Here is a 27,587-nt window from a genome sequence, read left to right as displayed (position 1 = left end):
TACTTATTCAGTTACTTTGCCCATTTTTGTTGGGCTTTTTATTATTGAGTTGCAAGACTTCTTTATATATTCTAGATACAAACCCCTTATTGGATACCTAGTTTACAAACAATTTTTCTCATTCTTTGGGTAGCTTCTCACATTCTTGGTGCGTTTTGAAGCACAATGTTTTACAATTTATGTCCAATTTCCTTTTTTGATGTTGTTGCTTGTGATTCTGATGTCACAGTTAAGAAACAATTGCTGACTATAGAGTCCAGAAGATTTATGCCTACATTTCCTTCTAAATGTTTTACTGTTTTAAGTCTTACACTTAGGTGTTTGATCCATTTTGAGTTGATTTTGTATATGGTGAGAGGCAGGGAACTCAATTCATTCTTTTCTATGTGCATCTCTAGTTCCAGTCTTTGTTGAAAAGACTACTCTTCCCTTCCTTAAAATGCCTTGGTATCCTTGCTGAAAATAATATGTGGAGCCGGGCGCAGTAGCTCATGCCTATAATCCCAGCACTTTGGGAGGGCGAGGCGGGCGGATCATCTGAGGTCGGGAGTTCGAGACCAGCCTGACCAACATGGTAAAACCCTGTCTCTACTAAAAATACAAAATTAGCTGGGCATGGTGGTGCATACCTGTAATTCCAGCTACTCAGGAGGCTGAGGCAGGAAAATCGCTTGAACCTGGGAGGTGGAGGTTGCAGTGAGCCAAGATTATGCCATTGCACTCCAGCCTGGGCAACCAGAGCAAAACTCCGTCTCAAAAAAAGAAAAAAGAAAAAGAAAATATGTGGAGTCAATTTAATCCATTGATCTATATGTGGTATTTCTGAGGGATTACTCAGGAGATTCAGGAGCAACAAATCCAAGAACTAATTAAGAGAAGAAATAAGTGATCAATAAGTTCTTCGATTGTAACTTTAATAGTTTTTTTTTTCCTTGACTATTTGTATTTTTGAATGGTGAATTTTTAGTTTTTGTTCCTTTTCCTCTTAGGGTATAGACAAATACTTTTTATGTTTAAATTAATTTTACCTATTTATTTTTTGAGACAAGGTCTTGCTCTGTTGCTCAGGCTGGAGTGCAGTGACACCATCTTACCTCACTGAAGCCTGAACTCCCGGGCTCAACTGATCCTCCTACCTTTGCCTTTGGAATAGCTGGGCCCACAGGTGTGTGCCACTACACCAGGCTAACTTTCGTTTTTGGTAGAGTTTGGGAGGAGAGGGGTGTCTCGCTATGTTTCTTAGGCTGGTCTTGAACTTCTGGCCTCAACTGATCCTCCTGCCTTGGCCTCCGAAAATGCTGGGATTAAGGGCGTGAGCCACCGTGCCCAGCCTGTATTCATCAATATTTTATTAAGCCAAAGAAACAGGAAATTCGGACTATTAAATATTTGTCCGTTTTAGCTGTTGTAAATATTTCCCCCAAATTTACTTACCTAAAAATTTTTCTTATTCATTTTTTACCATTTGGAAATTTTGGATGCTTATAAATAACTATCAAGATTTACAAAGTATTACATGAAGGATCAAAAAAATTTTTTAAATTTCTTATTTTATCTTTAAGAAGCCTATTCCAGAACAAAAATAATAAAACTATTTAGCAGTTATTTCTTCAGATGATTTTTGAGTCAAATTTTTAGTCAAATATATTCGTGTCCAAAGATGAAGAACATAATGTCATGTATTGAAGAATGTGATGGAACTTCAAACCCTCATATAGGACGTGAGTCCATTTACCTAGCGCTTGACGAGACAAGCTGGGCCTGTCGGGTGGTATTAAAAGTCCGGGTTCCATGTGTTACCAAGGAGGCCGGCGCTACCTCAGGGGCCATGAAGGTTTTGGCGCCCCACCCTGAGGAGCTCACACCCATCCAGCAGGTGATCCCTTCCGAGGCTACCTGGATCAGTTTCTACTCAGACTCGCCTCCTACTGGCCCTGAGAACGCACTAACTCCACCCTAGGCCTTAGGCCACGGGCCCAGTAGTGGCCGATGTGCGCATGCGCACTCATAGGCAAGGCGGCCACTCCCAGAAGTCTCCGGGGCTCCGGCCGTGGGTGGGAGGTGCGGTCCCAGTGGTCGCCGCCGTATTTCTCGTAGGTTTTTTAGGATTCTGGACTCCATTTCTCACCAGTACCTGCGGTCCTGACTGTTCTGGCTTGGACTACATATTCCACAGGCAACGGAGAAAACTTGGACCCCTGGCTCCGGTTCCGGGACCTTTTGGTTCCACCTGAAGAAGGCGGCGGAGGTCACTGCGGGAGCCTCTGCAGCCCCAGCCCGCCGTCCGCGTGGTACCCTGCGTGGCGGTGAGAGTGGCGCTGCAGGAGGCGCTCAGAGCGCGGAGGCTCCCAGGCAGGCCGGGCGAGTCTCCCGCCTCCTCTGGCCCTAGGGTGCTGGAGCTGCGGAGGAGGAGCCCGTCTCTAGGAGACAGGCGGGGAGCCTGAGAGACCGCGCAGCGGCGACAGGACCGGCTTGCCTGTGTGACGTGGGTGCAGTTGTGGGTCTGTGAGGGGTGCGTAGTCGACCTTGTGTGACCTGTACATGCCGTGTGTGTCCTTTGCAAAGCGTGCTTCGCTGGGTTCTGTGGGGTCTATTGACCCTTGGCTCCAGGTTCCCTGCTGCTTCCTGTGCCTTCCTCAGCCTAGTACGACTACAACAGAGAAATGGTCCCAGTGGGAAATCAGATACTGAGTCTTAGATGAAGATTTCCAGTGAGAAGAAACAGATAGGATGGGAAGCTTAGAAGAGTAATTTGCCTTTAAGACAGATGTGATAGATTCTGTTAAATAAAGAAGTATTCAGTGACACTTGTTAAAGCATGCAAAGAAGCCTTTATTCAGGACCATAGTGGTAGGTATTGGGATCCCGGCTGTGAGATTTTGCAGTGGGTAACAGACATTGGGCTCAACTCCGAATTCAGCATGAACAAGTGGGAATTTATAGCCAAGAAGGTTAGGGATCACTGGATGAGAAATTACTAAGAGGAAATGTCTGGGTTAAGGAAGATTCTGACTAAACGCACCTAACAGGATTATTTCTGGAGAGAGAGACCTGGGTGATAAGACTTTATCACCTGGGGGACGGTGGAGGATGAAGATACGGAGGCGAAAGGGTCTTGCTAAACTGACTTAGAATAGTTCTTTGCTGTAGCCAGATTTTACAGTGAAGTGTACAGATGGGCCTAGCTGAAGGTGTAATAGCCTGACTAAAGTTTGGTCTGGCAGGGTTTGTCAGTTTCAAGTGTAGGATTCCCTCCTGAAAAGGGTTGTTACTCCGCCCCCACCTCCCGGTTCTTGGAGTTTCATTTACCTGTTTAACAAACACGGCCTTGAATTCTGACCCCAAGAACCTGCAGTGAAGGATGATTGCAGGTTCCATCCAACATACTTCCTTCTGGTTGTGTGTATGAAATCACGCGCCTGCAGCCTTGGAGGGGGGAAACATAAGCGCTAAGTATTATGAGGCAATTTTGGATATTCCGTTTTGGATTTCTGTAGATCAAAAGCAACAAGAATATGAACTTAGCCGTGATGTGAAGGAAGTGAGCCAGAATTTAAGTTTTCCAAAATAGGAATTCTCGGTCATTGGTGTACTGTCTGTAGACCAATGCCCTTATGGGCATAAGGGACATCACAAACCCCCTGAAATTCTATAAAGAATTCCTGTACATGTTTGTTAATTTGCATTTTTCTAGGATGTCCATAATCCAAATTATTTAGACTCAGGTTTTAGATCTGGAATCAAAGGGTTTTATACCTTTGAATGGTTTTGCAGAAAACTAATGATCGAGATTATGGGAATGGTTAAGAAAATTATACAACGTCCAAGGGATTGGATATTATACAGATAATAAGATTTATGTTTGTAAAGAATCTGTCACAGGATAAATAGCTGTGATCTAATGTTTAACACTATTTAGAGTTATAGTGGTGGATCACAGTTCTCAAACTATACATGCAGCTCTTTTTCTTTCTTTTTTTTTTTTTTTTTTTTTTTTTTTGAGACGGAGTTTCGCTCTTGTTGCCCAGGCCGGAGTGCAATGGTGCGATCTCTGCTCACTGCAACCTCCGCCTCCCGGGTTCAAGCTATTCTCCTGCCTCAGCCTCCTGAGTAGCTGAGATTACAAGCATGGGCCACCATGCCCGGCTATTTTTTTTTTTTTGTATTTTTAGTAGAGACGGGGTTTCTCCATGTGGGTCAGGCTGGTCTTGAACTCCCAACCTCAGGTGATCCACCCACCTCGGCCTCCCAAAGTGTTGGGATTACAGGCGTGAGCCACCACACCCGGCCGCAGCTCATTTTTTAAAAATGGAATTTTGGGCCCGGCACAGTGGCTTACGCCTGTAATCCCAGCACTTTGGAGGCCGAGGCGGGCAGATCATGAGGTCAGGAGATCGAGACCATCCTGGCTAACAAGGTGAAAACCCGTCTCTACTAAAAATACAAAAAATTAGCCGGGCGTGGTGGTGGGCGCCTGTAGTCCCAGCTACTTGGGAGATTGAGGCAGGAGAATGGCGAGAACCTGGAAGGCGGAGCTTGCAGTGAGCCGAGATCGAGCCACTGCACGCCAGCCTGGGCGACAGCGCAAGACTCCGTCTCAAAAAAATAAAAATTAAAATTAAACAAATGGAATTTTGCAAAAACTTTTGCAAGGATTGTATCCAAAATGATTATTTAATTGGTTTTTCAGAGAAGAATGAAAGGGTTGTGGCCACATTTACTGAGTATATAATGTGTGCCCCAAATTATTGGACCTATTTTGTGTACCTGTTCCCATTAAATTTGCAGAAGCCATTTCTCTGTCCATTAAGGAAAGAATCTTTACAGTGAATTGTTTCTAGTTATGTAGAAGAAACACAGCTAAAGGCTGTTCAAGAAGACAAAGAGTTACATGTTTTAGTCATGCTGATTTTTCATTCTAGGCCTAATATTTAGATTTCTTTTAATGACACATGTACCCTCTCCCCATAAGGATACTTTTCGAAATAGTTTATTACTACTTTGAAATATCTTGAAGTTATATTTATGATGATGGAATTAAGGCAGGTTCATCACAAAAATTTCATTCCCTAAGATAGTTTCGAAGAAGAAATTTAGAATTACCCAAACCTCCCTGCCCAGAGATAATCACTTTACAAATTTGGGTGTATATGTTTTCAGTTTTCATGCGTGAGCACTTGTGTGTGGTTTTGTCTTTACAGAAGAGAATTAATGAAATAGACAGACTCCAACTTTTAGTTAGAAAAAGGAATCTAACCCAACCATGGGTATAAAACCAGTATGATGAGACACCGTTACTTTGGACTGAGCTTCTGCACTAGGCTCCAACAGACCAGACTAAACCAAAATGAAGTCACTCATGCTAAAAGCCACATTACAAAACTGAAACTTTAAGGGAGCAGGTAGAGTGCCAAACAGATCAGTTTTTCCTGAAAACAGGAGACTCCAGTCTACCCGAGTCAGCATAATGAGGAAATGACCTCTGCTTAACCCTTGCAGAAAAAAGTAAACTGAAGTAGCCTGATGGTCACCAATCAATTTTTTTTTCTATAGTTCTGTTATTTGTTTCCACCTTACAAAATCCACTGTTTCTCCATTGCTCAGTAGGAGCTCTTATGCTATTTTGTACAATGGAGGCTACCCCTTTCATGAATCACAAAGCCCATCAGATCTGTAAGTCAATGTGTTGCAACTAGGTCTTTTGACATGGGCTTTCATATATCTCTGCATTTTAAGAGGAGAGGGACCTCCTTCAGAGGTGAAAAACAATCCAAGTTTTTACACCTTTTAGGTATTAAAAATGGGATTTAAAACTTAACAGGGCACAAATGATGAAGACATCCTCTCAGAATTAGTAATTTAGAAATGCAAAGTTACTGCAGAGAAAAGCATGGTAATCTATGATTTCCAGATGTCTTGCAAGTATGGTAATATTTCCAAAGATAGTTCAGTAATAATAACAAATAGGTATTGTGATATTTACAAATACTCACATAAATGTTTGTATTTGGCAGGAAAATAAGATTCACTCTCCTTAATATTCTTGACCTAGCACTTTATTAGATCCAGTTCTTTGAATGTATGTGAGGCTGAGTAGTATCTTCCTTGTTTTCTGTACCTGCTGGGGAGTAAGGAAAGGGGCATTTTCTCCTTACTTATCTGGTCATCTTTTTTTTTTTTAGATGGAGTTTCATTCTGTGGCCCAGGCTGGAGTGCAATGGCACGATCTCAGCTCACTGCAACCTCCGCCTCCTGGGTTCAGCGATTCTCATGCCTCAGCCTCCTGAGTAGCTGGGATTACAGGCATGCATCACCATGGCCAGCTAATTCTGTATTTTTAGTAGAGATGGGGTTTTACCACGTTGGTCAGGCTGGTCTTGAACTCCTGACCTCAGATTATCCGCCCGCCTCAGCCTCCCGTAGTGCTGAGATTACAGGCGTGAGCCACCACACCCAGCCAAAAAAACCTAATTTTTTTTTTTAAAGAAGACTTGTATTTTCTTAAAGGTGGGCCATGAAATTTGTAAATTCGGAATTATGAGTAGGAGAAAGCCCATGAAGCACAAACTTTAAGAAACAGGAAGTGGCTGGGTGCAGTGGCTCATGCCTGTAATCCCAGCACTTTGGGAGGCTGAGGTAGGCAGATCACTAAGTCAGGAGTTCTAGACCAGCCTGGTCAACATAGTGAAACCCCATCTCTTCTAAAAGTACAAAAAATTAGCTGGGCATGGTGGCACACGCCTGTAGTTCCAGCTACTCGGAGAGCTGAGGCAGGAGAATAGCTTGAACCTGGGAGGTGGAGGTTGCAGTGAGCCAAGATTGTGCCACTGCACTCCAGCCTGGGCGACAGAGCGCGACTCCATTTCAAAAAAAGAAAGAAAGAAAAACAGGAAGCAACAGAATTAAGTTCCTTTTATAATAATGGATTAATGAGCATGTGGTATTTTTTATCTTTTAACATTTGATGATAATGTTATTACAGTAGCTATCATATTTTACTTTTTTAGTGTTTTATAGATCATCTTGATTAATCTTCAGAACTGTCTCGTTAAGTAGGATATATTCCTATCCCTTATTTGCCGATGGGGAGACAGGCACTGATACGTTAGCATCTCTCATAAGGCAAAACTCAGTATCACTTTTGAGAGTGAGAAGACAGCCTGTCTTCTTAATTTCAGCAGGATACCACGTAACTAATTTTTGCATACTTTTTTTTTTTTTTTTTTTTGAGATGGGGTCTCACTCTGCTGTCCAGGCTGGAGTGCAGTGGCATGATCTTGGCTGACTGCAGCCGCGGTCTCCTGGTTCAAGCGAATCTGGTGCCTCAGCCTCCCAAGTAGCTGGGATTACAGGCACCCGCCACCATGCCCAGCTAATTTTTTTTAAAATTATTTTTACTGGAGACAGGGTGCATATGTTTGTTGTTGCTGCTGCTGCTGTTGTTGTTGTTGTTGTTGTTTTGAGACGGAGTCTTGCTCTGGAGTGCAGTGGCGCGATCTTGGCTCACTGCAAGCTCCGCCTCCCGGGTTCACGCCATTCTCCTGCCCCAGCGTCCCAAGTGGCTGGGACTACAGGCACCCGCCACCACGCTTAGCCAATTTTTTTGTATCTTTAGTAGAGACGGGGTTTTACTGTGTTAGCCAGGATGGTCTGGATCTCCTGACCTCGTGATCCGCCCTCCTCGGCCTCCCAAAGTGCTGGGATTACAGGCATGAGCCACTGCGCCCGACCGGGTGCATACGTTTTTAAACCTGTCTTATTTACTAACTCATCCTTGGTACTATTTTCCTTTGATTATATGATTTAAGATCAATCTTAGTAATCATGGCATAGGATGTTACCATAGTCCGGAGAATAATATGTTTAACCTACTCCCTATTGTGCTTTTAATATTTGTGTTTTTAATTTCGATAATCAAAAATTATCTTTGATGAATGTATTGTACATATTGGTTGTGTACTTCTATCGTTACTTCCTTTTTAAAAATTCCTACAAGTGTACCTGTGAATTTTGTGGTAAAAAAATCAGACTTTTGGGCCGGGCGTGGTGGTTCACGCCTGTAATCCCAGCACTGTGGGAGGCTGAGGCTGGCAGATCACGAGGTCAGGAGTTTGAGACCAGCCTGGCCAACATAGTGATAACCCCATCTCTACTAAAAATACAAAAATTAGGTGGGTATGGTGGCAGGTGCCTGTAATCCCAGCTAGCTACTTGGGAGGCTGAAGCAGGAGAACCGCTTGAAACCGGAAGGCGGAGGTTGCAGTGAGCCAAGATCATGCCACTGCACTCCAGCCTGGGCAAAAGAGTAAAACTTTGTCTAAAAAAAAAAAAAAAAAAAAAAAATCAGACTTTTATTAAATGCTTCTACTACGCCACACCTGAAAATTGCAGTATTTGAAATGGGACAATCACTGAAAAGATGAGTTGCTTCCTTTGAAATACTTTTACAATCTATGAAGGAAAGTCAAATCTGAATAGGAGGAAGTTTAAGGCAGTGTGTGATAGAGTCTGTTTGGAGAGATTCAGGTGAACTACTTGGTGATGTCACATAACAGAGACATCAGTCTGACTATAGCAATAGTCAGGCTATGAACAAATTACACTGAGTCTATGGGCTATGTATGGTGATAAACAGGTTTTATACTACATCTTTTAAACCTTGTAGTTTTCACTGTAAGGATACTAGATAGAAAGCAAAATTAATTGCATGAGGAAATTCAGCAGCTATCTAGAGGATATCCTGACCTACCTGCCAGATTTAGGAACGAAATAAACCCTTCTGTTAAGAAGACCTGAAATAATGCTGTATTGAGACCATCATCCATTCACAGAGGAGATTACTCAGGGACAGTTCCCCATGTTGTTGGAGACACAATTCTAACATATCTGAGAACCGGTGATGAAGTGAATTTAGGTTTGGGGACCCAAAGGAACCCACAGAAGATAAGCCATTCAGTAAGACGATTTTAAATTTAGAGAAAAAATAATTTTGTTGAAATTCCCACCTTAACAAATTGGAAACACATACACATTTCAAGTTAATATGTCCGTGCTTACAATAATCGTGAAGGAAGTATTAATAATGAAAAAATCAAGAGCCACACAAAAGTATAGGGAATGCTATTTATCAAACTCTGATTATGGGAAGTTGCTAAGCAAAGGTTTATTTACTTTTCCTTTAGTTTTATTTAGTTGTTTCATGTATTCAGCCAAAATGGAATACATGGTGAGATATAAGCACTATGACTATAAGCACTTTTTTGTTTCTTGGAGACAGAGTCTTGCTCTGTCACCCAGGCTGGAGTTCAGTAGCACAATCATGGCTCACTGCAACCTTGAACTCCTGGGCTCAAGTGATCCTCTCGCCTCAGCCTCCTGGGTAGCTGGGACTACAGGTGCATGCCACCTTGCCTATTTTATGATTATCTGTCTGCCAGCCTTTCTCTCTGTATTGATGGATATGTATTTATATATTTTACAAAAATAAATGTATTGGTCAGTCTGATCTTTCTGTTGACATTGTTTCTGATATTTTTCATGTCCTTGAATTTTTCTCAATTTCACATTTAATGACTACTTTGTATTCTAGGACAATGATAGTCTGTTATATATTTAACTAGGAAGCTTTGCTAGACTTAGAATGCTGAACACTCGCCATCTGTCTCCAATATCTTGACCAATTTCCCCAATTTCAAGACTAAAAAGAGGTTCTGGTATGGATGATGTTCCCTGTTTTTACCCTTAAAGGAGGGAATGGAAAGAGGTAGTTCTGCTCAAAGCAGGACAGGGCTGCCTAATCTGAGGTCCCCGTCTGCCTCACCAACATCGTACATTGGCCAGAAAATTTCCTACTGAATTATCTGGGTCTGGTTTCCATGACAGTATGTTTCTAATGTATGACTCTGTAGGTAAGGCCCTTGGGTAGTGGGGGAGGAAATGGGTTTATCCGGAATCTTAATCTTCCCAAATTGTATGTGAGAGGAGGTAGTTTGTAACTTGGAATGGAAGAGGAAAACAGTACTATTACCTTGAGTCCTATGGGGACCACTAAAGCACAGCTGGTCTCAAGGTCTTCTCTTCTTTCAGGTCTTGGTTCTTTTGACTTTGCTCTTCTGGTAGAGAAACGCTGAGGACTGATCAACTCTTGCCAGTCTCAAACCATGGCCTGTGTAAGTTGATATTTCTCGCCATGTTGAGGTTTGTGTGTGATTTTTTAGGTCATGTATGTCTTTTCATCATTTTTCCTGAAGTTACCTTCGTGAGACGGTGCTCAGTTAACCTAATCTCCAGTTCTCATTCTTCCTGTAAAATATGTACCACATCGCCCAGCATCCTCACTAGGTGGCCACTGCAAATTCACCAGCATTCATGTTGTTATTGACCACATTACTCAATGTCCTCTAGGTGCCCATTCTTCTATTTTGGGCAGTGATACAGAGGAAAGGAGTCAAGTTCTTTGAGTATAGATAATATGCATTTCAGGTTGGTTTTGTCATTTGTTGTGATTGAGACAACAGTTCCATTTGACCATCCATGGGAAGTCTTTGAAATTTTCCAGACATCTGAATTTTTCAGCTAGATAAGGTGGAAATTGGCATTGAAGGATCTAAATCTTCAGGTAGGGTAAAATCTCATGTTTCGTGTGAATTAGTCTATTGGATTGGAACTTGTAAACACAGAAGTCGTGGATTTGGATAGAAAGTCCTGAAAAACAAATACCATAAAATAATGATGTCATGATAAAATCCTTTGTCAAAACAAACAAAAATGCTTATGGTAAGATTTAATGTAATGAAGTACTTGATGCTTGAAGAAATTATTAATTTTAAGGAAACCTAGTTTTCTGGAGTCAGATGCGTGAGTCAGATGTGCTATTGTTGCACCACGAGATCACAGGAAACCTAGTTTTCTAAAATTGAGAATCTGTACCATATTTTGCATAAAACATCTCTTGATTAAAGGTTTAAATTCTTTTCCAAGTCAAAATATTCCTCAGTTAACACGCATTGATTGAGAAGTTATGAGGCAGGCACCACCAGGGCATTATGTGCATAATAATGATTTAGTTTAATAGAAATACATTATTATTTTGTCATTTTCAAAAAGGTCAGATACCTAAGAAGTGTCCCAGAACAGGCAGAAAGTTTCGTTTGTGTTTCAAGCTTCTTCGAAAATATGTATAAATTCTGCTTCATTCCCCTCCCTGATAGCATAGATTTCTGGTCTGTGTGCTGGTTATATTGCTCTTCTGCTGCAATGCAGTCCTTCACCTCCTCCACTCCATTTTTGTTTTTCTTTTCTTTTTTTTTTTTGAGATGGAGTTTCGCTCTTGTTGCCCAGGCTGGAGTGCAATGGAGCATTCTCAGGTCACCGTAACCTCTGCCTCCTAGGCTCAAGCGATTCTCGTGCCTCAGCCTCCTGAGTAGCTGGGATTACAGGCATGTGCCACCACGCCGGCTAATTTTGTGGTTTTTTCAGTAGAGACAGGGTTTCTCCATCTTGGTCAGGCTGGTCTTGAACTCCCGACCTCAGGTAATCTGCCCGCCTCGGCCTCCCAAAGTTCTGGAATTACAGGCGTGAGCCACCGCACCCGGCCATCCACTCCATTTTCTTTTAATTTTTTTGAGAGGGAGTCTCACTCTGTCGCCCAGGCTGGAGTGCAGTGGCGCGATCTCGGCTCACTGCAACCTCCGCCTCCCAGGTTTAAGTGATTCCCCCATCTCAGCCTCCCAAGTAGCTGGGAGTGCAGGCATGCGCCACCACACCCAGCTAATTTTTCGTATTTTAGTAGAGACGGGGTTTCACCATGTTGGCCATGATGGTCTTCATCTCTTGACCTCATGATCCGCCCGCCTCGGCCTCCCAATGTGCTGGGATTACAGGCGTGAGCCACAGCGCCCGGCCCCTCCACTCCATTTTGTAACTTCCCCAGTAATACATGGGTTTGCTGTTTCAGGGATCAATAACATTCAGGGATGTGGCCATAGACTTCTCTCATCAGGAGTGGGAATATCTCAACCTGGTTCAGAAGACCTTGTACCAGGAGGTGATGATGGAGAACTACGATAACTTAGTCTTATTGGGTATGTTTATCGACCTGGAATGATTTAGAATAATTTAGAATCATCTGTATTGTAGGATACATTCTTTTTCTGTTATGATTTTCAGGGCTGCCTTTTAAGAAACTAAATTTATTTTCTCTATTTCTATTGAGGTGGTTTCAGCTTTGAGTCAGTAATGGCATGTCCTTTCAACACTTTCATCTTCTCTTTCAGTGACATTCACACCTTCCTCTGATACTTATTTTATTTGTCTCTTTAACCCAGTAAGTGGGTTGAACCAGTGGTTTAGCTTTGAATTTTCTGGTGTTCATTGTAGAACCATTGTCAGGGCATTCAGGTTTCTTATTTATTTTGTGCACAGAATTGCTATAGTGCTCCATTTTATTATCTGATCCATTTGCAGAGATATTAGTTTGAAAGAGGGTGCTGAATTGCCATTGTTATAGAAAGAGATAGACTGTTCATATAGGCATAGAGTGGTGGATTGGATAAATGAAACTTACTTAAAATTGAGGAGAAAGCAGTCCATTTCCTGAGACAGAATTCATTTGATTTACGGTTGAAGCTTATAATCCATGAAAATCACATGTAAAATGGGATGAATATGCTATAGATATCTCTTCTTGTATACTCTTAGTAAAATAATTGCAGTAGCGTAATGTGAACAGCTAGCATTGTGATTTCCACACTGACATTTTTCTAATTACTTTACTCATATATCAAGTAATTTAATACTCTCAACAGCTTTATTATTTTCCCAATTTTATAAGTGAGAATACTGAGCAGCAGTGTAAGTAACTTGCCCAAGGTCACACACAGCTGGAAGGTGACAGAGTCAGGAATTGATCCCAGGCTTTTTTTTTTTTTTTAAGACGGAGTCTTCTGTCACCCAGGCTGGAGTGCTGTGGTGCGATCCTAGCTCACTGCAACCTCCGCCTCCCGGGTTAAAGTGATTCTCCTGCCTCACCCTCCTTAGTAGCTGGGATTAGAGGCACTACCACCACACCTACAGATAATTTTTATATTTTTAGTACAGACAGGGTTTTGCCATATTGGCCAGGCTGGTCTCCAACTCCTGACCTCAGGTGATCCGTCCACATCGGCCTCCCAAAGTGCTGGGGTTACAGGCGTGAGCCACCACACCCAGCCAATCCCAGGCTTTAGAGTGTGTGTTTTCAACCAATTTATGCTTGCTTTCTACAGTTAGAGGACATATAAGTTTAAATTTCTTTTGAGACTGGGCACGGTGGCTCACGCCTGTAATCCCAGTGCTTTGGGAGGCCCAGATGAGCAGATCACAAGGTCAGGAGTTCGAGACCAGCCTGGCCAACATGGTGAAACCCCATTTCTACTAAAAATACAAAAATTAGCCAGGCGTGGTGGTGCACGCCTATAATCCTAGCTACTCAGGAGACTGAGGCAGGAGAATCACTTTAACCTGGGAGTCAGAGGTTGCGGTGTGCCGAAATGGCGCCATTGCACTCCAGCCTGGGTGACAGAGCCAGACTCCATCGCAAAAAAAAAAAAAATTTTTTTTGAAAACCAGCAAACAAAAACATTGACTCTCCCTGGGTGATCTTTTTCTTTATTTCCCTCCCTCTTCTCTAAATTCTTATTCAGTATCACTTTGACCTTTCATTTATTGCAATTGTAATTTTAAATTTGACCTTCAAAGTTGATTTCCATATTTTGTGGCACTTCTTTTCTTTGTAAGCAGGACATTCCAAATCTAAGCCAGATTTAATCACCTTATTGGAGCAAGGAAAAGAGCCATGGATGATTGTGAGGGAAGAAACAAGAGGAGAGTGTACAGGTAAGAGCAATTCAGGGAGGGGCAGCCATTTTTGTATGTAAATAGCCCTCGTGGAAGTGGTCATCTCATTTGGTAAACGCATCCTTGAAACACTGGTCATAAAGTTCCCTTCTCAGCGAGGAGGCTTCTGATGTGGAGAAGAAATGGGTATCTCAGCATGAAATAGCCAGTGAAGGCCCAGCGCGGTGGCTCACGCTTGTAATCCCAGCACTTTGGGAGGCCGAGGTGGGCAGATCACCTGAGGTGATCCACCACAGTAGCTGGGACCCCAAGTGCATACCACCACACCTGGCTAATTTTTTTTTCTTTAGAGATGAGTTCTCCCTACATTGCCCAGGCTGTTGTCAAACTCCTGGGCTCAAGTGTTCCTCCTGCCTCAGACTCTCAAAGTGCTGGGATTATAGGTGTGAACCACCATGCCTGGCCCAGAATTGTTCTATATCCCCCTGCCCAACCTTTTTTTTGTTTTTGAGATAAGGTCTCACTCTGTCACCCAGAGCAGGAGTGCAGTGGCACAGTCTTATCCTCTGAAGTATCTGGGACCACAAGTGTGCACCACTACACCCAGCTAATTTTTGTATTTTTGTAGAGACAGGGTCTCACTGTGTTGCCCAGGCTGGTCTTGAACTTCTGGGCTCAAGTGATCCACCCATCTCAGCCTCCCAAAGTGCCAGGATTACAAGTGTGAGCCATCTCGCCCGGCCTGTTCTATATCCTCATTGTGGTTATGAACAACCATATGCATTTTCCAAATCTCATAGAACTGTATATCAAGAAAAGTGAATTTTGGCTGGGCTCAGTGGCTCACACCTGTAATCCCAGCACTTTGGTAGGCCGAGGCGGGCAGATCACTTGAAGACAGGAGGTCAAGACCACTCTGGCCAACATGGCGTAACCCCGTCTCTACAAAAACTATGAAAAATTAACTAGGTGTGGTGGCAGTGCCTATAATCCCAGTTACTTGGGAGGCTAAGGTGGGAGGATCACTTGAGCCTTGGAGGCAGAGGTTGCAGTGAGCTGAGATCACAACACCACACTCCAACCTAAATATGAAAAATTAGCTAGGTGTGGTGGCACTGCCTATAATCCCAGTTACTTGGGAGGCTAAGGTGGGAGGATCGCTTGAGCCTTGGAGGCAGAGGTTGCAGTGAGCTGAGATCACAATACCACACTCCAACCTGGGTGACAGAATGGGACCCTGTCTCAAAAAAAAAAAATTAAGAAATTCTCGTCAAGGTTACAACCCAAGCCGTCTGGCCACGGTGGGGAAGAGAGTGCTAATCATAAGATTACAGAAAGCGTCCCCTCTGCAATACCTTGCCTCCTCATCAACAGAGCTACAGAGTAAAAATTGTGGATTCCAACTGAGAGACCTGCAAGACATGTCTCCATTTAAGAAAGAATTGCTAGGGAAACCCAAAGACAAAAGAGAAGACATAAATAAAGACTGGAAGAATTGAAGCTGCAACACAAACACAGCTACAGCACACAATGAACACGGCCTAACTCCTACGCAGACAAACCTCAAACTTTGCACTGAAGGTGTATTCACCTCAGTTCCTATTACAGGACACATGTCCAGCTATTTCTTTCTTCTTTCTTTTCTTTTCTTTTTCCCTTCCCCCTTCCCCTTTCCCCCTCCTTTCCTTTCCTTTCCTTTTTCCCCTCCTTTCTCCTCTCCTCCCCTTTCCTCTCCTTTCCTTTCCATCTTTCGAGACAGAGTCTTGCTCTGTTGCCCACGCTGGAGAAAAGTGGCGACATTTTGGCTCACTGCAACCTCCACCTCCTGGGTTCAAGCAATTCTCCTGCCTCCGCCTCTCGAGCAGCTGGAACTATGGGTGTGCTGCCCAGCTAATTTTTGTATTTTTAGTAGAGACAGGGTTTCACCATGTTGGCCTGGCTGGTCTCAAATTCCTGACCTCGGGTGATCTGCCCACCTCGGCCTCCCAAAGTGCTGGGATTACAGATGTAAGCCACCATGCCTGGCATCAACCTGTTTTTATAGGAAGTGTTTGGGTTATTGATTTAATCACTTTATGAGAACAAAAGAGAGAGAAAGAGAGAGAAGGGAGCAGGGGTGGGGGAGAGAAAGAGAGGAAGAGAAAGAAATATAGATTTTTTTCTTTTTCAGATTTTCAATTTCTTCTTAAGTAAAAATTGGTGGTTTGTATTTTTCTTGGAAGTTGAACATTCATCTAAGTTTTTTTTTTTTTTTTTTTTTTGGAGACAGAGACTTCCTCTCTTGCCCAGGCTGGAGTGCAGTGGCACGATTGCAGCTCACTGTAACTTCCACCTCCCAAGTTCAAGTGAGTCTCCTGCCTCAGCCTCCTGAGCGGCTGAGACTATAAGCACCTGCCACGATGCCTGGCTAACTTTTGTATTTTTAGTAGAGACAGGGTCTCACCATGTTGGCCAGGCTGGTTTCAAACGCCTGACCTCAGATGATCTGCCTGGCTAACTTTTGTATTTTTAGTAGAGACAGGGTCTCACCATGTTGGCCAGGCTGGTTTCAAACGCCTGACCTCAGATGATCTGCCTGCCTCAGCCTCCCAAAGTGCTGGGGCGTGAGCCACCATGCCTGGCCCTGGCAAACTGTTTTCTGAAGGGCCTGACCAGCTTAAATTATTTACTGGATGGTAGTGTTCGTTGCTTTATCTACTTCTTGGTCAAGCTTTGGTGGTCTGCTTCTTTCAAGGAATTTGTTCATTTCATCCAAGTTGTCAAATTGATTGGCATGGGGTTGTTCATAATACTTTATGATTTATAGTGATCATCCCTTTTTTATTCCTGAAATGGGTCATTTATGCCTTCTCTCCCTTTTCTTCTCTTTGGGTGGAGGTTTATCAATTTCATTGATCTTTTCAAAGAGTCGGCTTTTGGTTTCATTGATTTTTTTCTCTATTGATTTTCAGTTTTCTATTTTATTATTTTTTCTGATGATTATTATTTTTATTCTTCTTGCTTTGGGTTTGATTTGCTCCTCTTTTTCTGTTAAGGCGAAGACTGAGTTTTGTTTTGTTTTGTTTGTTTGTTTGTTTTTAAGACAGAGTCTTGCTCTGTTGCCCAGGCTGGAGTGTAGTGGCGCAATCTCGGCTCACTGCAAGCTCCGCCTTCTGGGTTCACGCCATTCTCCTGCCTCAGCCTCTTGAATAGCTGGGACTACAGGCGCCTGCCACCACGCCCGGCTAATTTTTTGTACTTTTAGTAGAGACGGGTTTTCACCGTGTTAGCCAGGATGGTCTCTATCTCCTGACCTCGTGATCCGCCCGCTCGGCCTCCCGGTGCTGGGATTACAGGCGGCTTACAGGCGGCTTACAGGCGGCGTTAGCCACCGCACCCGGCCAACTGAGGTCTTTTTTTGTTGTTTTTTTATGCTAACATAGGTGTTAGTGTTGTAAATTTCCCCTAGGTAGTTCTTTATTAGTTAGTATTCCATAAAAGTTGATACATTGTGTTTCCATTTTGATTCAGTTCAGATTGCTTTCTAATTTCCTTCTTGATTTCTTCTTTGACCTGTGGTTTATTTAGAAGTATGTTGGTTTGTTTTCCAAACAGTTAAGGATGTTTCAGTGTTGGTTAGTGATTTATAATTAGTGCCATTATGATCAGAGAACATGCTTTTTATGACTTGAATCATTTTAAATAATAATTGAGATTTGTTTTATGTACTGTATGGGCCCTCTTGGCAAATATTCCACATGTGCTTGAGAATATTGTATATGTTGGTGTTGGGTGGAATGTTCTGTGAATATGTCATGTAGTTTCTTGGTTAATACTGTGCAAATCTTGTATATTTTTACCGTGTTTTTGTGTACTTGTTCTGGGAATTGTTTCTAGAAAAATATTTCCATTTCCAGTTATATATTTTTTTCTTTATTTTATTTTTTCAGATGGAGTCTCACTCTGTCACCCAGGCTAGAGTGCAATGGCGTGGTCTCGGCCCACTGCAACCTCCGCCTTCGGTGTTCAAGTGATTCTCCTGCTTCAGCCTCCGAGTAGCTGGGACTACAGATGCGCACCACCACACCCAGCTAATTTTTGTATTTTTATTAAAGATGGGGTTTCACTATGTTGGCCAGGCTGGTCTCAATCTCCTGACCTCGTGATCTGCCCACCTCGGCCTCCCAAAGTGTTGGGATTACAGGTGTGAGCCACCACGCCTGGCCAATTTCCAGTTATGTTTTAACTTACCTATTTTTCATTGCATTTCAATCAGTTTTTGTTTTATGTACTTTGAGAGTCTGTTATCAGGTGCGTGTTTGGGATTTTTATGTTTTCTTGATAGACTGATCCCTTTTATGTTATGACATGCACCTTCTTGAGTCCTCCTGTTTTTCTTTGTCCTGAAATCTATGTTGTCTGATATTAATATAGCCCACCATTTTTTTGGCTTGTTATATTGATTCCATCCTTTTACTTTTAATATTTTGTGTCTTTAAAGTATGTTCCTTGTAGCCATTACATAGTGCATAAGGGTTCCAATTTCTCTGCATCCTCTTCAACATTAGTTATTTTCCGTTTGTTTTTGTTTTTGTTTTTACCAGTAGCCATCCTGATGGGTGTGAGGTGATGGGTCATTCACTATGTTAATCTTTGCCTTTTAATTAAAGTGTTTTGACCCTAAACATTTTATGTAATTATTAACATGATTACATTTAGGTCTGCTACTTTACTTTTTTTCTCTATTTAGTTTCTCTGTCCATTCCTTTTGTAATTTTGATTATTTCAATTTTTTTTCTATTTATTTAAATTTACCTGTTGCCAGGGCATGGTAGCTCACGCCTGTAATCCCATCACTCTGGGAGGCCGAGGCGAGCGGATCACCTGAGGTTAGGAGTTCGAGACCAGCCTCAACATGGAGAAACCCCGTCTCTACTAAAAATACAAAATTAGCCAGGCGTGGTGGTGCATTCCTGTAATTCCAGCTACTTGACGGGCTGAGGCAGGAGAATTGCTTGAACCTGGGAGGCGGAGGTTGCAGTGAGCCGAGATCGCACCATTGCACTCCAGCCTGGGCAACAAGAGCAAAACTCCGTCTCAAAAAAAATAAAAATAAAAGTAAATAAATAAATTTACCTGTTGACTTTTGGGTTGTATCTCCTTGAGTAATTTATTTTAGGGAGTGTTATAGGTATTATAGTACACAATATACATCACGTTTCACCAGCTAGAGGTGTTCCTTCTCAACAAATGTATAAACCTTGTATTTTTATAGGTTTATATCCACCTTACCCTTCATGTTATAATTTCCATGTATATCACATCTTCATATGTTGTAAACCTCACTAGGCAGTGTTATTAGTTTTACTTTTAACAGTCATATTAAAGAACTTAAGGAGCCAAAAATTATTTTATGTATTTACATCATCTTTTGTGATGCTTTTCTTATATTCTGATTCCGATTCAGATTTCTTATATTCTGATTCAGATTCAGATGCAGATTCTTATATTCAGATTCAGAATATAAGATTCTTATATTCAGATTCTTATATTCAGATTTCTTATATTCTGATTCAGATTCAGATTTCTCTGATATTATTTTCTTTGGGCCTAAATAACTTGTTAGCATTTTTTGTATAGTAAGTCTGATGGCAACAAACTATTTTAATTTGCTTTTATCAGTAAATGTAACATATCTTACTTGGCATTAAATGAGCATCTTAATTCTACAAATTTATTTCTTTCACTAAATTTGAGATGTTTTCAATTGCTATTTCCGGAGATATTTTTCCTGCCAAAATCTTTGTTTTTTAGTTTATAATTTCAATCATATCTTTTGATTTATTCCCACAGCTGTTTACAAATTTTTTCTTGTTTCTTTTTTTTTTTTTTTTTTTTGAGATGGAGTTTCGCTGTTGTTGCCCAGGCTGGAGTGCAATGGTGCAATCTCTGCTCACTGCAACCTCTGCCTCCCAGGTTCAAGTGATTTCCTTGCCTCAGCCTGCCGAGTATCTGGGATTACAGGTGCCTGCCCCCATGCCCAGCTAATTTTTTGTATTTTTAGTAGAGACAGGATTTCACTATGTTGGCCAGGCTGGTCTCAAACTCCTGACATCAGGTGATCCACCCGCCTCAGCCTCCCAAAGTGCTGGGATTCACACCCGGCTAAAATTTTTTAAACCATTTTTCTCACTCCATTTCAAGTTGAATAATTTCTATTGATCAATCAAGTTTACTGACTCTTAGTGATTATATGTTTCATTTGTATAATTTGCATTTTCATCCTTTTCTGTCTCCCCCCTCATGGTTGTATCTCCTATGTTGTCCATCATTTCCAGTGTGTTTTTCTAAGCTTTGTCTTAATGTTCTGATGTTGCACTCATATTAGCTAGCATGACAGGCATTAGCCATTGAGCCTGGCTCCAAGCCTTTGTATGCTACTGTTATAAATAAAGTTTCGATGCTGCAAAAGAAATAGCACTCAAATATAAAATTTTCTTTTTTTTAAATTCTCAGCAAGGTAAGGTACTTGTATAGAAGGGTACGCTCTCACTGATGGAGCAATGGTGGGCACATATTTGGACCAGGGAGGGGAAGGGGTTCTTATCCCTGATGCGTGTGTCCCCCTGCTGCTGTGTCATTCCCCTATTGGCTAGGGTTAGACCGCACAGGCTAAATTAATTCTGATTGGCTAATTTAAAGAGAATGACAGGATGAGTGCTTTGCCGGGAGTCAGGGCAGAGCAGGTAGTAGGTAACTGGAATGAGTTAGGGTGGAGCAGGTGATCAGAATGATTTAGGGTGGAGTAGGTAATCGAAAAAGGTTGCTTTAGAGGAAGTTAAGTTTAAATGTAGAAGGCAAAGATTGAACATACTGATACATTAATTCTTTGAAGAGAAATTTAGAATTCATATTCAACACTACTATTTTTATTGTTTTGTTTACTCACAACTCTAAGTCTTTGAAGACTTCCTTTCTTTTTTTTATTTTATTTTCAGGTTCATGTTACCTGTTCCCTTCCTGAATTGTTGCTCTGGAATATCTTATGTGCATATTTTTAAAATTTAGATATTGAGAAATTATAAGATAGGTGGTAAAATGTGCTCATTATAACTGTATTTTTAGCAGCTTTTTGTATTTCATCTATGACAATTGACTATTTAGACTTTTCACTTTTAGGGTCACCTTTGAAGAATATTCCTGCAAAATCATTCATTGTTTTTAATACTTTCAAAATATGTATATATACTCTTGCAATTTAAATACAATCTCTGTTTCTTATTTTCCCTTGTTTCTTATTTTTATTTTTTATTCTTTTTTGGTTGCTTTAGCTCATATTTCACCCAGTGATTTTTGTAAACACCATGTCTTTGATTTAGGTGTTGACACTATTCTATTTCCTAACCCATCACATTCTGCTTTTATCTTTATTTTCCTGCTTTCCTGTACCTTGCTCTTAAATTCCTAAATGTTGGGTAGTGATCTTTTACTTATTTTCTTTCCTTTTTATTGAGATAAATATTCGCCCTGAACTCCCTGCCTGCTGATACTGAATGCCCATGATTATGATGTGTACCCATTTTCTCCATCGTGATTTGCTTACCCTTTATGTTATAATTTCCATGTATATCACATCGACATATGCTGTAAACCTGATCATTCTTCAATGACAATCTTCCCTGAAATATGGGTGTTCCCACAACTGTAGTTTATTCCTTTCTATGCATGACCATATATACTACTTTTCTCTATATATTAAATAATATACTGAGTTTTTATTTAGTTATCTTACCCTGACATTTTCTTATTACTTCTGGTCCTACAGATGTTCAATCTGCTGGAATTCTTCCATTTTACTCTTCTATTTCCATATCGATACTTGCCTGTTTTCTTAGCATAGGATATAAATTTATATACAGGGGGTGTGGTACAGCTGGTCAGTTCTGTCATTCTAGAGCCAGTTATGCACGTATATTAATAAATCTGCATTAAATTGACAGCTTGAAATTGCCCTCAGTGGAAGTATTTACACTAGAGATCTTGGCAAACACTACAAAACAGGCCTCTGTGTGTGTGTGTGTCTTTGTGTATGTGTGCATGTGTGTGTAAGGCTGCACTCCACTGCACAAACTCATTTTTTGAGCTCTCCTTTCATTTTTTATATTTTATAACTGTATTTTCAAGTTAGTATCTGTAATAGGTGAGAATTTCTCTTAATTCTACAATACATTGACATTTTCTCATCCAATAAACAAAATGTTTTTATTTTATGTCTTCTAGATTTGGATTCAAGATGTGAAATAATCAGCGATGGGAAAATGCAGCTTTATAGGAAACACTCATCTGTTACTCTCCATCAGAGAATTCATAATGGACAGAAACCATATGAGTGTAAAGAGTGTCAGAAGTCCTTTAGTCATCTTACAGAACTCATGGTACATCAAACAATTCATACTAGTGAGGAACCTGATCAATGTGAAGAGTTTGGGAAGGCATTTAGCCATCTTACAGACCTTAGAAAGCATCAGAAAATTCATGCTCGTGAGAAACCTTATGAATGTGAAGAATGTGGGAAGGTCTTCAGTTATCCTGCAAACCTTGCTCAACATGGGAAGGTTCATGTTGAGAAACCCTATGAATGTAAAGAGTGTGGGGAAGCTTTTAGGACTAGCCGTCAACTTACTGTACATCATAGATTTCATTATGGTGAGAAACCCTACGAATGTAAGGAATGTGGCAAGGCCTTTAGTGTGTATGGACGACTTAGTCGACATCAGAGTATTCACACTGGTGAGAAGCCCTTTGAATGTAACAAATGTGGGAAGTCCTTTAGGCTCAAAGCAGGCCTTAAAGTACATCAGAGTATTCATACTGGAGAGAAGCCACATGAATGTAAGGAATGTGGAAAGGCCTTTCGTCAGTTTGCCCACCTTGTGGGTCATAAAAGAATTCATACTGGAGAAAAACCCTATGAATGCAAGGAATGTGGGAAGGGCTTTACATGTAGGTATCAACTTACCATGCATCAGAGAATTTATTCAGGGGAGAAACCTTATGAATGTAAAGAAAATGGGGAGGCTTTTAGTAGTGGCCATCAACTTACTGCACCTCATACATTTGAAAGTGTTGAGAAACCTTATAAGTGTGAGGAATGTGGGAAAGCCTTTAGTGTGCATGGACGACTTACTCGACATCAGGGTATTCATAGTGGTAAGAAACCCTATGAATGTAACAAATGTGGGAAGTCCTTTAGGCTCAATTCATCCCTTAAAATACATCAAAATATTCATACCGGTGAGAAACCCTACAAATGTAAGGAATGTGGGAAGGCCTTCAGTCAGCGTGCACACCTTGCCCATCATAACAGAATTCACACTGGTTACAAACCCTTTGAATGTAAAGAATGCGGGAAGTCCTTTCGTTGTGCCTCATATCTTGTTATACATGAGAGAATTCATACGGGAGAGAAACCCTATGTATGTCAAGAGTGTGGGAAGGGTTTTAGTTATCGCCATAAACTCACTATACATCGCAGAGTTCATACTGGTGAGAAACCTTATGAATGTAAGGAATGTGGGAAGGCCTTTAGTGTATCTGCACAACTTACTCAGCATCTGAGTATTCACAGTGGTAAGAAACCCTTTGAATGCAACCAATGCGGGAAGTCTTTTAAGTTCATTTCTGTACTTAAAGCCCATCAGAATATTCATAGTGCTGAGAAACCCTACGAATGTAAGGAATGTGGCAAGGCCTTTCGTCATGCCACAAGCCTCATATATCATGACCGAACTCATGCTGGTGAAAAGTCCTATGAATGTAAAGAATGTGGGGAAACTTTTAGTCATGCTTCACATCTTATTATTCATGAGAGAATTCATACCGGTGATAAACCCTATGAATGTAAAAGATGTGGGAAGGCATTTCACTGTGCCTCATATCTTGTTAGACATGAAAGCGTTCATGCTGATAGAAATCCCTATATGTGTGAAGAGTGTGGGAAAGCTTTTAATAGTAGCCATGAACTTAGTATACATCATAGAGTTCATACTGGTGAGAAACCCTTTAAATGTAACAAATGCAGAAGGTCCTTTAGGCTTAGATCCATCCTTGAAGTACATCAGAGAATTCATGTTTGATAGAGAAATTGTGGCATATACAGGTAGTAAAGAAAGCACATTGTGTCAATGGATTTATCCCACTGAACAATTTGAACGAAGACAATGTGGAATGGCTTTGAGATACAGTTCAGTTTTTATTAGGCATCAATTTGTATTGGTGTGAACTTTTCAAAATGTAAATAATATATGCAGTTTCTTTGGTATGACCTGTGTTAACTCAGATTCAGAGAATTTATAATGTATTTTTTTAATAACATAAAACTTTTCTGATATTCCTCTAGTTTTGGATTGCCAAAATATTCATAGTAGAGGAAAACAGAGAACGTAGGAAACCATTCTTTATACTTGCATGTAAACATCTTCCAGCAACAATCATTTATTGTTAAACGTGGGAAAAGCCATTACACAGGAAAGCTCTGTCAATATAAGCGCTGATGGGAAAGGCTATTTAGCTACTCTGCATATTTAATGCTCATGATCAACATCCGCTTCCTATAGCTGGGATGATATTGGGGAAGATATTTATCCCTTCTGGGGATCATATATAAATGATGATAGTAGTACCTACAGTATAGTGCTGTTAGAATTACATGAGTTAGATGTGGAGGTCAGAGTGGAAGCAGGTGTGAGAGGATCCCGCAGAAGAAAACATGGCTGCCAAAGTGTTTGAGTCCATCGGCAAGTTTGGCCTGGCCTTAGCTGTTGCAGGAGGCATGGTGAACTCTGCCTTAAGTAATGTGGATGCTGGGCACAGAACTGCCATCTTTGACCGATTCCGTGGAGTACAGAACATTGTGGTAGGGGAAGGGACTCACTTTCTCATCCTATGGGTACGAAAACCAATTGTCTTTGACTGCTGTTCTCAACCACGTAATGCGCCGGTCATCACTGGTAGCAAAGATTTACAGAATGTCAACATCACACTGTGCATCCTCTTCTGGCCCGTCACTAGCCAGCTTCCTCGCATCTTCACTGGCATTGGAGAGGACTGTGATGAGTGTGTGCTGCTGTTCATCACCACGGAGATCCTCAAGTCACTGGTGGCTCGCTTTGATGCTGGAGAACTAATCACCCAGAGGGAGCTGGTCTCCAGCCAGGTGAGCAACGACCTTATGGAGTGAGCAGCCACCTTTGGGTTCATTCTGGATGATGTGTCTTTGACACATCTGACCTTGAAGGAGTTAACAGAAGTGGTGGAAGCCAAACAGGTGGCCTCCCAGGAAGCAGAGAGCGCCAGATTTGTGGTGGAAAAGGCTGAGCAGCAGAAAAAGGCGGCATCATCTCTGCTGAGGGTGACTCCAAGGCAGCTGAGCTGATTTGCCAACTCGGCCACTGCAGGGGACGGCCAGAGCGAGCTGTGCAAGCTGGAAGCTGCGGAAGACATTGCATACCAGCTCTCATGCTCTCGGAACATCACCTGCCTGCCGGCGGGGCAGTCCATGCTCCTCCAGCTGCCCTAGTGAGGGCCCAGCCTACCTGCACCTCCGTGAGGCAACTGGGCCACAGCCCGGATGATTCGTAACACCACCTTCCTTCGCCCTCACCCCAGAAATCACTGAAATTTCATGATTGGCTTAAAGTGAAGGAAGTAAAGGTAAAATCACTTCAGATCTCTAAAAAACAAAAAAAGAATTACATGAGTTAGTACATGAAAAAATTACGGGAAACTACATGAAATATACTGTTACGTTCAATAAACATTAGCTTCTGTATATAATAATATCATTACTTGTGTTATTTTTAGTGCATTTTGATGAAATGAAAACCATTAACCATTCAAGTTTAATGAATTCAAAAAAGTTTTACGCTTTTTAAATTTGAATTCATTCTGGGTAAACAGATAATAAGTAAAAACCGTAAGAGGGCTTTCATTCCGATCTGTTTAGGTGAATCAGACACTTAATCCTGGAATGAAATTCAGATGTAAGCTGGGCAGTGTGGCTCACGCCTGTAGTCCCAGCACTTTGGGAGGCCAAAGTGGGTGGATCACTGGAGGTCAGGAGTTCAAGAACAGCCTGACCAACATGGTGAAACCCCATCTCTACTAAAAATGCAAAAATTAACTGGGCGTGGTGGCAGGCGCCTATAATCCCAGCTACTCAGGAGGCTGAGGCAGGATAATTGTTTGAACCCGGGAGGCGGCAATTGCGGTGAGCCGAGGTCACGCCACTGCACTCTAGCCTGGGTGACAGAGCAAGACTCCATCTCAAAAAAAAAACCTGCCTGAGAAAGCTCAATACTGTTCTGAAAACATACTGTTCCAGCCAAAACCTGTAAATTGTGATAGGTCCTTAAGCCCCCTCTTAAAGCAGTTACTTTAGAAAGCTTGCAATTATAAACCATTTCTCTGCCCCTTTGAGATGTAAATCTACCACCAAGAGCTGTCTCCTCAGAGAGCTGAGTTTGAAATGCAAACATTCAGAGAGCCAGGTCTTGCTCCAGCCTCTCAGTTCCTGTGGAAGTGTAAGGGCCTAACTTTGGTGGCTGTCTTGCTCCAACTTTCACAACTACCTCAGTCGTAAAGATACAAGAAGTTTGTTTCTACTCTGGATAAATATCAATTAGTTAAAAAAAAAAAAAAAAACCTGATGCCTTAGTCATATGGACCAAACTCCCCCTTAACACCTTTCAGTGTCTCCTTTAGTACACCCCAGCATTTTCAACAACTCCTGATTTTTGTTTCCCAAAGTGGAGCTCAGTTCACACTGGATTCTGTTCCCTAATGCAGTAGTTGTTACTGAATAAAATCTGTCTTTACTGCCTTTTACTATTGTCTCACTTTGTTTCTTTTTCTTTTCTTTTCTTTCTTTCTTTTTTTTTTTTTTTTTTTTGAGATGCAGTCTGGTTCTGTGGCCCAGGCTGGAGTACAGTGGCCATGATCTCGGCTCACTGCAACCTCTGCCTCCTGGGTTCAAGTGATGCTCCTGCCTCAGCCTCCCGAGTAGCTGGGATTACAGGCATGTGCCACCACACCCTGCTAATTTTTGTATTTTTAGTAGAGATGGGTTTTCACTGTGTTGGCCAGGCTTGAACTCATAACCTCAGGTAATCCACCCATCTTGGCCTCCCAAAGTGCTATGATTACAGGTGTACGCCACCACACCTGGACTCTTTTCTTTGAGATGGAGTCTCGCTCTTGTCACCCAGGCTGGAGTGCAATGGTGCAATCTCAGCTCATTGCAACCTCCGCCTCCCAGGTTCAAGCCATTCTCCTGCCTCAGCCTCCTGAGTAGCTGGGATTACAGGTGCACACCACCACGCCTGGCTAATTTTTGTATGTTTAGTAGACACAGGGTTTCACCATGTTGGCCAGGCTGGTCTTGAACTGCTGACCTCAGGCGATCTGCCCACCTCGGCCTCCCAAAATGCTGGGATTACAGGTTTTAGCCACTGCGTCTGGGCTTTTTGTTTCTTTTTTAAGACAGGGTCTAGGTCTGTGGCCTAGGCTGCAGTGTAATCATGTCATCATAGCTCTTGGGCTCAAGTGATCCTCTGGCCTCAGCCTCCCGAGTAGCTGGGATTATGGGTGTAGACCACCAGGCCCAGCTAATTAAAAAAAAAAAAAAAAAATTGTAGGCATGGGGTCTCACTATTTTGCCCAGGCTGCTCTTAAACTTCTGGCCTCAAGCAATCCAGCTGCCTTAACTTCCCAAA

At 41.8% G+C, this 27,587-nt stretch overlaps 1 protein-coding gene and 1 pseudogene across 4 annotated transcripts; both read left to right on the top strand.

Annotated features, from left to right (window-relative positions):
* ZNF607 (zinc finger protein 607) lies at positions 1 to 25,656 on the top strand. 4 transcript variants are annotated; one of them, XM_054462510.2, is made up of 5 exons: positions 1 to 2,512; positions 10,087 to 10,169; positions 11,957 to 12,083; positions 13,780 to 13,875; positions 22,096 to 25,656. In XM_054462510.2, exons 2-5 carry the CDS (start codon positions 10,161 to 10,163, stop codon positions 23,949 to 23,951), a joined length of 2,088 nt encoding a protein of 695 aa, XP_054318485.2. In that variant the 5' UTR covers positions 1 to 2,512; positions 10,087 to 10,160; the 3' UTR covers positions 23,952 to 25,656. The 4 variants fall into 4 exon arrangements, with proteins under 4 accessions (XP_054318485.2, XP_054318484.2, XP_063513724.1 ...); XM_054462509.2 differs by having other exon boundaries at positions 13,777 to 13,875; XM_063657654.1 differs by lacking the exon at positions 11,957 to 12,083.
* LOC129019598 (prohibitin 1-like) lies at positions 24,584 to 25,656 on the top strand (annotated as a pseudogene).
* Positions 25,657 to 27,587: the final 1,931 nt, after the last annotated feature.

This window comes from Pongo pygmaeus, chromosome 20, assembly GCF_028885625.2.
Source record: "Pongo pygmaeus isolate AG05252 chromosome 20, NHGRI_mPonPyg2-v2.0_pri, whole genome shotgun sequence".
NCBI lineage: Eukaryota > Metazoa > Chordata > Mammalia > Primates > Hominidae > Pongo > Pongo pygmaeus.
This window is presented reverse-complemented; position numbering and strand designations above follow the sequence as displayed.